The sequence below is a fragment of the Orcinus orca genome, chromosome 18 (genome assembly GCF_937001465.1).
Source record: "Orcinus orca chromosome 18, mOrcOrc1.1, whole genome shotgun sequence".
NCBI classification, from domain to species: domain Eukaryota; kingdom Metazoa; phylum Chordata; class Mammalia; order Artiodactyla; family Delphinidae; genus Orcinus; species Orcinus orca.
This window is the reverse complement of record NC_064576.1, coordinates 14,159,773-14,172,980: the sequence shown is the minus strand read 5'-3', so window position 1 is coordinate 14,172,980 and position 13,208 is coordinate 14,159,773. Positions and strand designations below refer to the sequence as shown.

Sequence of the window (13,208 nt, the reverse complement as noted above, 5' to 3'; positions counted from 1 at the left end):
ATGGTAGAAAAGAGGCATGAAGATGACATGTGACACCTACAGGAATTCACAAACTTTATTTAAATAAAACTTCTATAAAAACCAACCAGTTGACTAACTTGCTGTCATCTGTTTTCCTTTTATCAACGCCTCTAGTGGAGGAGAAGGAGATGGAAATTAGGAAGATTAATAAGCTGCAAATTGGGTATCAACACAAAGTAGACTGATTCCATAGGTTTTTGGGTTTTTTTTAATATTTATTTATTTATTTGGTTGCACCGGATCTTAGTTATGGCAGGCAGGCTCCTTAGCTGTGGCATGCGAACTCTTAGTTGCAGCATGTGGAATCTAGTTCCCTGACCAGGGATCGAACCCGTGTTCCCTACATTGGCAGCATGGAGTCTTACCCACTGCACCACCAGGGAAGTCCCTCCGTAGGTCTTACAAAATATCATAATTTTTTTTTTGCTGTACGCGGGCCTCTCACTGTTGTGGCCTCTCCCGTTGCAGAGCACAGGCTCCGGACGCACAGGCTCAGCGGCCATGGCTCACAGGCCCAGCCATTCCATGGCATGTGGGACCTTCCCGGACCGAGGCACGAACCCGTGTCCCCTGCATCAGCAGGCGGACTCTCAACCGCTGCGCCACCAGGGAAGCCCAAAATACCATAATTTTTAAAGTGAGATTTTGATTTTGGCATATTCTAGGGGATAGGGCTTCCTAGCTGGCATTTGCTAGAACTTAGTAAGTGGTACCTCTGATGTAGTTTGTGCGTGAACACACAGAGGAATATGTTGGAGAATCACTGCCAAAGGCAGGGCCAGCCCTGGAAGAGTTGGGATAAGGGCACCGCTCTAGGGGGTTCTGACTATTTCTTTGGTGTCTTCATGGATCTGCATGAGGGTAAGTTCCTTGAGGTCAGAAAACATCTATTTCATCTCTTACTTGCCTAGCATGGTGCCCGGTATGTGAAATCCTGATCTGTAGAACTAGTCCTTTCAGGATTAGCAGAAAAGCCTTCTGTTATCTCAGCAGACTGAGGAAGCCTCAGAGAGGATGGAGCTAGGAGGCAGGCTTACCCTCCTCTTCGCACCCTTATCATGCATTCATCTTTCTCCAGCAGCGTGGCTCCCTCCGGTCCTCGATGGCCTGGCTGTGGCATACGCATGCGTGTGTTTGGCCCTTAGGAAGGGCGATGAGGCACACCTGCTTGCCACAGGCTCTAGTTTAAATTTCTGGTGAGCAGATACTTGTCCCAAAATGCACTGCAAAACAGTTCAGGCCTCAGAACCTAGTTTTGTTGCTGTTTTTCTTAAGGATTCTCTAACATGTAAATTGAATCTTCTTTGTGGATTTTGAGGACATCCCTATATAAGACTCACCTCGGTTGCCTAAGTTACAAACACACAACTAAGCTCATCCACAGAGCTCCCACCACATTCCTACTATGTGCAGGGAACTCTGTAGGTGCTTTATTGACGAGGGAACAGAATGAGTGGCTTCTGGTGTATCGTTGGCATAAAGATTGTGGCAGTAGCGCTGCAAACAGTAGTAGGCTTTGTGTTCAGTGGCTAATTATTTCTGAAACCCTTCCTTTCCCACAGCTCATATGGGAAGATTTTTCTTCCTGCCTACAATCATTTGACAGAACTGCAATCTTTAAAGAGCTTCACCTGACTGTGGTTGTTTCTGCCATTTCTCCATTTTTTCTTTTTGTTTTACTTCCTTGCGTCCATTCAAGTTGTGATTATGTTTTATGGCTCCAGGATGGGCTCCTGCAAAGCCTTTAAAACCATTTCTCAACTCTTCCCTTTGGGCTGTTTCAAACCAACTTCCTCCTTTTTATTAAAGCAAGACCTACTACATAAAAAAATCGATCCTCTTGCAAGCTTATGGTCACAAGCACTCCTTAGCGTGATTCACCGTATCATTGTGTTGAAATATAATTACATATCCCCCCCATGGCTTTGTTGTCCAAACCACTAACTTCTGAGTGTCTTGCTTTGTTTTTTCTTAAATAGACTGTTCTGAAGAGTTGATTGGCTTAAAGAGTTGTTCTGCATAAAGAAACTTCTTTTCAAGTCATGCAAAGTTGGGGCACTGAACCAATTTCCTTAATTGAGGAAACAGGACGTCGTGATCTTAGATTTATTCGCTTTTAGTCAATGAGATTTATCATGAACGTTTTGGCTCAGATATTCATATTTGGGTCTTAGCATACTCCAGCCTTTGTATTTTGAGAGCTTTTAAAACCATGGAGTTATTTGTCTCTAGCACTCTGCATTCAGTTAGTTTCTACTTTAGAATCTAAGTTTTACTTTGGTAAAATCTTTTCATCATTGTGGTTACTTAGTAGTTAGAGAAGTAAACAGCTGTCTACTTCCCGATAGATTCCCTCATTCTTGTTATCTGTCAAGTTCAATGCACAAGAGACAATTCAAGAAGGACGTTTCTAGGTTACACACATTTTCCCGGGTGAAACTGAAAGGAATATCGATCTCACTAGGTGACCTTGCCTAGATATTTAACTTCTCTCTTCTGTCCTTATTATAATTTAATGAATTATAGATGTCTGTGTACTTAAGCTTATTGCAATCATGAGGTTATTTGGAGAATGAATTATTGTGGGTAAAAGGCTCATAGATTCTCAGATAAGGGATTCCATAGAGGTGCCAAGTGTTAGGAACAAAACAGAATTTGACTGTTAAATATTAAGAAGGTGTTACTCTGTGATTTCACTTTGTTCTGTGGTAGCACTGGCCACTTCAGATCATCAGAATTGCTCTGATGCTTTTGTTAACGCTGGCAGGACTTAAAAATATACTTGGAAATCAAGTGTTTGGCAACTGTGTTTTGTTTTCACTGACCAGTACATGAAGTCACGACTCCTTCCAGTTTGCCAGCCTTTCTGGTGACTCAGCTCTTAGCACCACCACCCCGTTCCCTCCCTTTGTTCATATCCCAGCTAACCACTGCATATCCTGCAGGACTTGCATTCTGCGTAACGTGCCCACCTCCGTGCTCCCTTTGCCCTTTGTGCTCCGGTTATAATCCTACTGGGCAGTGACACTTGCTTATCGGCCCATCTTCCAAAGCAGATCAGGAGCATCTCGAAGTGAAGACCACGTCTTGCTGATTTGGGCATCTCTTGTAGCTAGTCCCTGCTCCGTGACATTTCCAGCTGATGGTCAGTCAGCAGTGGTGTACAACTGTCTGTCTGCACCTCTCCTAGAGTGGAAAGACTGTATGCTTGGGGAGATTTGGTTAAAGGAATGGGGAAGGAAGGCAGCCTACACACTGGTTAAAAATGAGGACCTTGGGGCTTCCCTGGTGGCACAGTGGTTGAGAGTCTGCCTGCCAATGCAGAGGACACGGGTTCGTGCCCCGGTCCGGGAAGATCCCACATGCCACGGAGCGGCTGGGCCCGTGAGCCATGGCCGCTGAGCCTGCGCGTCCGGAGCCTGCGCTCCGCAGTGGGAGAGGCCACAACAGTGAGAGGCCCGCGTACCGCAAAAAAAAAAAAAAAAAAAAAAATGAGGACTTTGGATCAGGACTGCCTGGGAGGGAACCCCAGCTCCGCCATTTATTAGTAGTGTAACCTTGAAGAAATTACTTTCCTTTTTGTGTCCTGTGTCCTCAATAACTATGAGGTTATTGTGAGGATGAAACGAGATGGTACATTTCAGCTATTTAGAATGTGCCTAGCATATAGTAAGCACTCAGTAAATGCTAGTAAATTAATTTTAATGGTACTGACCCTTAAGCAGAGGATATTAATGTAGCAGGTCATTATCTTATATGCTGTATTAAGGGTGGCCACAGAGAAATGTATATTGAAATGTTGGAGGCCTAGTGGAAAGGATAATTGTTGTAAGACACTTGACTCTCAAGTGGAAGGCAGGTAAGGGACCTAGCATGAACCCATTTAAAAAAACAAGCTTGTGTAATTCCTTCTCTTTATTTCTGATCATCTCCGTCACAGCTTTGAGTTAGAGATACGCAGCAATTTGAAACTGTCAAATGGATAGACACTCCTGAGACCCTTCTCATGAGAACTCATCCTATGTTCATCTTCCCAACTCCAGGTTCGATTCTAAACTGTTTTCAGGCAGTCTGCTGAGGATTCAGAAGATCATGTAGGGTAGGCTTTTTTTTTTTTTTTTTTGCTGTATGTGGGCCTCTCACTGTTGTGGCCTCTCCCGTTGCGGAGCACAGGCTCCGGACGCGCAGGCTCAGCGGCCATGGCCCACGGGCCCAGCCACTCCGTGGCATGTGGGATCTTCCCAGACCGGGGCATGAACCCGTGTCCCCTGCATCGGCAGGCGGACTCTCAACCACTGCGCCACCAGGGAAGCCCTAGGGTATGCTTTTAATTGACCCACGCTTTTTTGCTGCAAATCCATCTGTATTTTCTTCCTTCAACACAAACCGTTGTGCAAACCCACCTTCACACCCACAGACTCTTGCTGGTCATGGCCCCAGGTGTCACAGGACAGCCCTGGTTGTTTTAGGAATTTCCCATCTTGGAGCACAGCCCCCCTCTGCAGTGTCAGTTTATTCAGACTTCAAAGTTTGCGTGAGAACATGTTACTGTGCCTACTTTGAGTGTTGTGACTCAGCACATCGTTTCCCACTTAAAATCAAGGCCCAGTAAACCCCCAGTTATCCACACGAATGGAGATCAATGGCATGGACGTTGCTCAGTAACAGATTTGTTTTTGAACTGAACTGTGTAATTTTGGGAACAGGAGGTGGTCCTTTTAAATTATAATTTACTTTGACTAATATTATATTAAGTTATACTGTGGATGGTTTATAAAATTTCCATGAGTAATCGGCAAGAATCAGAACTCCTGTAAGGACACTCACTGTGCACTTTACACACGGTTAGAGAGGGAAGGAGGCAGAGGGGTTAAGAGGCAGGTTTTCGAGTTCACTCTCTGCTCAGCTCCTGGCCCTGGCCCTGGCTCCTCTGTGATCTTAGGAAAGATGCAGTTGCTTCCTCTAGGTAATGGGGATAGCACCTGCTGCTTCTGAATGTTAGGGGGATTAAAGAAAGTAACATATAGACAGCACCCCCGACAGTGGCATATGGTAGGTGATTACCTGTTCTTAACATACAGTCTATAGAATTCTGAACTACCCTAATGATAACTCATAACATTCGGAAAGGTAATGCACGCATGTCTGTTGTAAACTATAAACCAGAGAAAAGAACGCGTGCCTGTTACGAACATTGAAAAGCAATTTAGAATTGACACACACACACAAATCAGTCTTTATTTTGCGTTTCCTAAATTTGAGAATTCTCTGTGAAGGTTCCATATGCAAGTAGGTGCTTATTATTTAAATGATCCCATTCTACTCTAGCCACCATTTGCGAGGCACCTGCCGCTAGTTCATAGTCCTGTAGGAAGCTTTGGGTAGGAAATCTTGTGGCATCTTCCAGACCGTTGAGCGAACTGTTAACTGATGTGAATTGCATAAGGAGAGGAGAGACTGCAGCAGCCTGGGGAGATACACGGGTCGGTGGGCACTAAACAGCCTGCTTCCGGTGCCTGGGACCCCAAAAGAATGTGGAGTATTTGGGGGAAATGCATGTTTGTAGATAATGCCTGTAGAATGCTTGTTTACATAAAATCCATCCATGCAGTTATATAGACCTTGGATTATATAAGCCTATGAGTTGAGGAAAGTTTCTTTTTGCTGGTAATCTTTAAAAGATTGGTATACCAATGGAATTCAATTTTAAAATGTTAACATTGATAATATATGGGTGTGCTTCCTAAACTTTAAACTTTTTTTTTTTTTTTAACATATTTAGTTGTTTTAAGGTAACTGGAATGTTTTGGCTGCTACCACCCGTGATTAAAATGAGGAGTAAGACAGTGTGTTTGAAAAAAGACTATCCTTGATGTCAAAAGACTTGGCACCTAACTCTGTGACCTTCAGCAAGCTGACTTTTCTCTGGGGATCTTAAAAGGATGAAGAGTTTTTCATTTGTGAAACAGTTTTTGTTTTGTGTTTGGAGGAGCTGCATTTTCTTTTTTCAAGTCCAACAAGCCCTGATTTTAATTATTACGCTCACCTCTTTTTGTGCTGGGTGAAAAGACAGCCTGAGGGAATTCTGAAAAAATTCCATACCCTAGAGCCACTGAGAACGCAATGAGCCAGAGAGAGCGAAAACACATCTTTCTGAAATGACAACTGAAAACGCATTGTACTGATGGTGTTTTTTCACATTGATCCCATCTTTTACTTAGCTAAGGTGTACACAAAAGGGAGAAAGAGTGTTGGTTAAGAGCTCAGGGACTGGGATCATAGTTATGGGTTTTAAATCCTGGTTCTACTATTTGCTTAGCTGAGGTATGGGGAGGAAAGTAATTTGATCTCCCTCAGTTTCCAGTTTTTTCATTTGTAGAATGACCGTAGGAAGACCTCTCTCTCGGGATTGTAATGAAGATCAAATATGATAATGCATGCCAAAACAACTTAGCACACAAAACAAAATCCTAGTACAGTGAGCTGATAGTAATAGTAGCTATTGTTGTGGTGGACTGTTACTTGAATCACATCTATACAGATTTGGGAGAACAGGTAATGTTTACTTTACAAAAACATGCTCTTCTGCTTCTCTTGTTAAGTTTCATCACAGCTTACTATAATTATTTGCTTAATGTCTGACCATCCCCACTAGACTGTAAGATCCTTGAGACCATAGCTGTGTTCTCTCATCCATCCTGACACATGGTTTGCACAATGCCTGGCCTGTCATTTCTGTGCTGGTGACCAGGGTAGGCTACACCAGCTCCCCGTGGATGGCAAATCAAGTCACAACAGGGGATTGGGTGCAAGAAAGACAGAGGGAGTAGCTGAAAATAAGAGGTGTCCCTCAATCCGTTCACTCAGGATTACTGTGCAGGTTACAAGGCTGAAATAGGAGGCGAAGTATGAAATGCATCAGAATTTAGGCCAGGTGTGGTTCTAGCTCAGGCTCTCTCAACAGGAAATGAAGATGTGACCAGTAGCTGGGAGCCCCAGGTACAGCCAGGTGAATAAGAATTAACTTCATCTAGTAATTCAGGGTACATTTTAATGCCTTAGAACTTTATGGTTCTTTTTTGGGAAAATAATAAGTGATCAATCTGTGTTTTACTTTCTCTGTATAGAAGAGAAAATTTTCCCTATTGTTTACTAGATTCACATTCAGTTATATACATGAATTAAGGCAATAAGGCAGCTTTGATGAGTCCTATCCATTGAGCAGAATGTCTGAGAGATATTCCAAAAGCAGTGTTCTGATCTGTAAAACGAAGTTATGTCCCTAGCCTGACGGTCCTGGATCTGTCTGGTGCTAAGCAAATTGATAGCCTTTCAGAATAATGAAGAAACTTTGGTGATTTTAACAGCTCAATAAAGAGGCCGCTCTCCTAGTGGGAAAGCTGGTCTAGGGCCAGGAGGATATTGTTAACAAAAGACAGACCTGCAACAGATCATCTGAAATTTGGCTAATCATCTGAGGTGTTGAAGTCTGCTTCTTCCTGTTACCAAAAGTGAAGAAAGATTTCCAGGCAGAGACGAGAGTTTCCTGATAAATGTTAAAGGAGACGTTGCCCAGAACAAACGAGTGGATGTTACCTTCAATCCTGTCTTTCAATAATACAAGGCCATTTTTGCCAGATCACGTACACTGATGGGTGTGAATTCAAGTCACTGTTGAATAAGTCTGCTATACGTGTCTTTCAACAGAATGAAGAAGCAAAAGTCTCTGTAAGAGAAAGAACCAAGTCACAAAAGCCCTCACATCCAAATTGTTAAAAATTATTGGTATAGACGTGGAATCTCTTAAAGACTTCAGCTCTGAAATGGTTCTGTTTATTAGATGTTTGTCTCTGACAGAATTCATAAGAAGTTCAAAAGGAAATGATATTCTCCTTGGAATAGAGTCTATAGTTAGTGACCTCAAGAAAAGCTAAAAATATATTTAAAAACAGGAATAAGTGAACCAGTTTTTGATACAAGCCAAACTCATGATTCTTAAGTCCCCTCAGAAAGTTTCAAGATGCTTAAATGAATATAAAGACAGAGTTTCCAACATTTGAACTGCTTGGGTAATTTATTCTCTGATTTCTACACATTTGTATGTTCTTTTTATTTTTTTTATTTTTTAATTTTATTTATTTTTTTTGCGGTGCGCGGGCCTCTCACTGCTGCGGCCTCTCCCGCTGCGGGCGGAGCACAGGCTCCGGACGCGCAGGCTCAGCGGCCATGGCTCACGGGCCCAGCCGCTCCGTGGCATGTGGGATCCTCCCGGACCGGGGCACGAACCCGCGTCCCCTGCATCGGCAGGCGGACTTCCAACCGCTGCGCCACCAGGGAAGCCCCTGCTCTTTTTATTTTATTTTTATTTTTTTAATATTTATTTATTATTTGGCTGCTCCGGGTCGTAGTTGTGGCCCGCTGGATCTTTGTTGCCGTGTGCAGGACCTTTGCTGTGGCATGCGGGATCTAGTTCCCTAACCAGGGATCAAACCCGGGCCCCCTGCATTGGGAGCCTGGATTCTCAACCACTGGACCACCAGGGAAGTCCCTGCTCTTTTTAAATGAATTGATAGTGCCGAGCTGTGGTTTGATTTCTACCACCCTAACCCGTAATGGACTATTATTAATAATTAGAGACTGACTTTTAACCATGATGCCTGGCACTGGCATCCTATTTTAGAAAGCTAAATATTTTGGAAAAAGTCTCAGACTGTTTCTTCCAGGAGTATTTATACTGAGAGTTAAATACTAATGCATAGTTTCAGGAGAGAAAACAGCCTAAGCTCTAGGGGGAAAAATAAAGAAAAATAGAAAGTATCATTAAATTGTAATCCTATATTCATGTCCTCCAAGTAGAAATTTTCACTACGCTCATCCTTTAGTTGTCTCTGCAGTAAAAGGATGACAGCAGACGGACTTGATGCCAGCTTGCTGAGGGAATTGCAGATGTTTAAAGAGGTCCGGTGACAGGCACCTACACCTTGGCAGCCCCTCTGCTCGTTTTATTTGTGTAATCTCATCCAAACATCACACAAGAAGGGCTGGTTGTGGACATCCAGGATATCCTTTTTAGATGTGTAACATGATATTTAATGAAGGTATCTTTTATAAAACTACCAGTTTAACACTTGATCTGGCCAGCTCTTTTGCTTTCACCTGTGCCCTTCACTCTTCAGTCCTCTTTTGAGCTGGTTTTTGTGCAGACCGAAGGGGTTTTTCCCCACTTACGTCAACCTTCTGTTTCTGCTACTGTGTCTGATTGGAACAGTTCAAGAAGTTTCTCGGTTCCCAGAGCTTAATCAGTTCTCCAGGGCAGGGTGAGGTGCTTACAGCTGTTCCTTCCTTTAGCTCTCAATTTGATTTCCCAGGGAAGGCAACACAAGAGTGAGAAAAGAAGGGATCACAAGGCAGCGTGTACTGTGTACGTCACCCATTCCCAGTTGCAAATGGAGGCTGTGAAGTACCTCAGAAGCCGGATCTGGAAATGGGCACGTGGACCACATGGCCCTCATCTTGTGTAAATGTTGCTTCCTGCTCCTGCTGGCTGGGGGCCAGGGCCACACTGTCACACCACCACTGCTGCCTGCGCCTGCCCAGATGGGAGTTCAGACGTAGCACCACAGCATGTAGAAAAGGATGAGGCAAAGCTCAGGACAGGCACAGGTCACTCACGCCAGCTGCTGGCCACCTAAGCCTGGCCCTGGCCCTGCACTTGGTTCAGGGGGACAAGCTGACCTTGGCCCTGACTTTCCCCTCTTACTCTCACCTCTTCCTTTCCGTTCTCAGCCCCTCTGTGGATTCTGTATGATCCAAACAGACCCTTCCTACTCTGACTTCATTTGACACTGAAAAGCACCATTAGGTAGGGAATGTTGTCCATCAGTTTTTGCCTTGTGATGGCGGTCTGTGGGCTCAAAGAGTTTGAGAATCACTTCTTTATTTAAAAAAAAGAAAAAAAGTAAAAAAATCCCTATTCTTCAGGAAAAGGATAGGCAGACATGAGAACACTACAGCCCGAGATTTGGTATACTTTCCTCATTCCTTATTTGTTTCTCTGAAACATATATATATATATATATATATAAATAAATATATATATATATAAAATGTATATATACTCCTCCCCTAAAAGGATTTCCTCCAGCACTCAGCTGTGATTTCCTTTGTTGTTCTCAGTAGCGATATTTGTACATTTGTATGGTGACCTTTCCAAGTCAGGGGATGTCTTACTTATCTTTCCATCTGTTCTAGTCATGAGCAGAGTACTATGGCCTGCCATCCAGGAGATGCTTCACAGCAATCTGTCACTAAATTAGAGTTATTTTTTATTCATCTCTCACTAGATTGTAGTGATAAGCAACATGAGGCTGTACCTATCACTGACCTTTCACTGACACTGTAGAAGAAGAAAAACTATTTTTTCCTCTACTCTCCTAGATTCTCTGCTGGGACCCTGTAAATTAGACTGAAAAAGGTAGATTAATAAGAGAAAACCAGAGTTCATTAACATGTGCGTCACACATACACATGGGAGTACCCAGTGATGCGTAACTCAAAGGGGTGGCTAGAACTTGAGCTTATGTAGCATCTTAACAAAAGAACAATACATTTGTAGAGAAGCGGCAAGACAGAGGAAAAGGACTTTGAGCTTCTAGAGGCACGAATTATGGGAAGGCACGTGATGAGGGAACTAATGGAAGATGAGAGTGAGTGAAGTTTGTTACATAGATCGCTCTGGTGCCATTTGTGGGCTGAGCAACATGTACAGTGTCTCTGGGAATTAACTTCTCTCCTTCCTGGCAGAGAGGGGATAGGGAACAGCTTTACAAATTTATGTCCTGCTTTTAGGCAAATGGGGGGAAGGCAGAGAGCTTTCCCCGTATCTGTTTCTTCTCAGTTGCTTTCAGCTCAAAATAATCCTTGTTGCCAAAGTGGCACATTTGGGGTGGCATGTTCTGCCACCCTTCAGTACCTTGCACATGACTGCACACAGCGGGTGCTTGATAAACACTGAGTTGAACTAAAATGAAAGCAAAGGCAGGCAACTTTCCCTTTCCTAACTGGAGTCTGCCTTAATGGTTTAGCCCGCGTGACAGAATAAAGAGATGGAGACCTTTGTGAGTTTCAGGCAGAGCCCAGAGGAAAGATGCTGATTGGCCAGGAGGCCCCAGCTTGAGTTGACTGCTCCTGCTTTGCCCACAGCGATGCTTTCATCTTCCTTTTGGGATGTTGGGAAGATATAGTCAAGTGATGGCTATAAAAACGCTTTGCGAAAAGTTTAAAGCATTATACAGATGTTATTACTTCCTGTACAAGCTCCAATAGCAAAAATGTATTATGAGCATTTAATAAGTGTTGGCTAGTAGTGTTAAACGCTGTTTACTCCCCAAATAAGTAAGCTTTTATACTTGTGTGATACTTCTTCACAGGTATGAATTAGGAGCTGCTCTGTTTATTGGATGGGCAGGAGCTTCACTCTGCATAATTGGTGGTGTCATATTTTGCTTTTCAATATCTGACAACAACAAAGCACCCAGGTATGAAAAAGAGACAAAAATGACCTGTTAAAAAGTACAGTACTATTCTAAATTGTTACACGTGGGACAAATTATAGATAGTTCATATGATTCTTAGAAACTTCAAAAACCCAGAATTGGGGCTTCCCTGGTGGCGCAGTGGTTGAGAGTCCACCTGCCGATGCAGGCGACACGGGTTCGTGCCCCGGTCCGGGAGGATCCCACGTGCCGCGGAGCGGCTGGGCCCGTGAGCCAGGGCCACTGAGCCTGCGCGTCCGGAGCCTGTGCTCCGCAACGGGAGAGGCCACAGCAGTGAGAGGCCCGCGTACCGCAAAACAACAACAACAAAAACAAAACCCCCCAGAATTGGGAAAGGTTAGGAATATATACTAAATATGACATTTAATATAGTGAATATTATATTGAATAGAATAAATATAATTATAGTTTATTAAAAAAACCCCAGAGCTTGACATTCTTACATTCCAAAGCTATTGATGTAAGTAGAAATCTGGGTCTAACTCTGGGGGTATATTCTTCACTTTGGCCTCATCAGAATTTTCACATAGGCAGAAATTGCTGATTAAGGTCACCACAGTCTCCTAGTTTCCAGGAAGATGAGTTTTAAATAAGTATTTTTCTTTTTTTATAAATTTATTTATTATTTGGCTGCGTTGAGTTTTCGTTGCTGTGCGTGGGCTTTCTCTAGTTGCGGCGAGCGGGGGCTACTCTTCGTTGCGGTGCACAGGCTTCTCTTTGCGGTGGCTTCTCTTGTTGTGGCGCATGGGCTGTAGGCACGTGGGCTTCAGTAGTTGTGGCACACGGGCTCAGTAGTTGTGGCTCGCAGGCTCTAGAGCGCAGGCTCAGTAGCTGTGGCGCACGGGCTCAGTTGCTCCGCGGCATGTGGGATCTTCCCAGACCAGGGCTTGAACCCGTGTCCCCTGCATTGGCAGGCGGATTCTTAACCACTAGCGCCACCAGGGAAGTCCTTAAATAAGTTTTGAAGGAGAGTAACTGAACAAATTAGGAAGCCATGAGTTTCTTCTGCAGATTCTCTTGGTCACACCAGCTGTTCAGAAATGACATTGAAATATTTCTTGGGGAGAGAGAGAAGGGAAGAAAGCTAAAAGTAATCAGGGAGACAAACTTAGCTATGATGGAAGTAGGGGCAAAATGGTTTCTTCCCATTTTTGTTTGACCTACGTGTAAAAAACAATCTACCAAACTGTGTTTTGCCTTGCAGAATGGGATACACATACAATGGGGCCACATCTATCATGTCTTCTCGGACAAAGTATCACGGTGGAGAAGATTTTAAAACCACAAACCCTTCAAAACAGTTTGATAAAAACGCTTACGTCTAAAAAGAGCACTGCCCGCTAGCCGTGTCTTGAGCTTGTTTTAAACGTGAACTGTTCACAGAATGCTGCCATCAAGGCCCTCCTACAATTAACACTCAAACTATTTTTAAAATACAAATTTGAAGAACTTGTTGATTATCGGATGTAAATGTTCTTACATAGTTACATACTAATCATCTTCTGTCGTGGCTTTCTATAAAAAAATAAACAGGCTATTTACAGGATTTGTATATATTTTATACATCGTAAAATAGGTATATGTATTTAGCACCAAAGATTCCAGTATTCGTAACGTAGCCTTCTTAATCAT

The 13,208-nt window shown here is 43.4% G+C and overlaps 1 protein-coding gene across 2 annotated transcripts in view; it reads left to right on the top strand.

Annotated features, from left to right (window-relative positions):
* Positions 1–13,119, top strand: part of CLDN10 (claudin 10) — a 100,881-nt gene extending 87,762 nt beyond the window's left edge. For both annotated transcript variants that reach the window (XM_049701027.1, XM_004273654.2), the window contains exons 4-5: positions 11,451–11,558; positions 12,781–13,119. In XM_049701027.1, the coding sequence (XP_049556984.1) occupies positions 11,451–11,558; positions 12,781–12,901 (229 nt within the window). In that variant the 3' untranslated portion in view covers positions 12,902–13,119. The remainder of the gene's footprint in view (positions 1–11,450; positions 11,559–12,780) is intronic.
* The last annotated feature ends 89 nt before the right edge of the window (positions 13,120–13,208 follow it).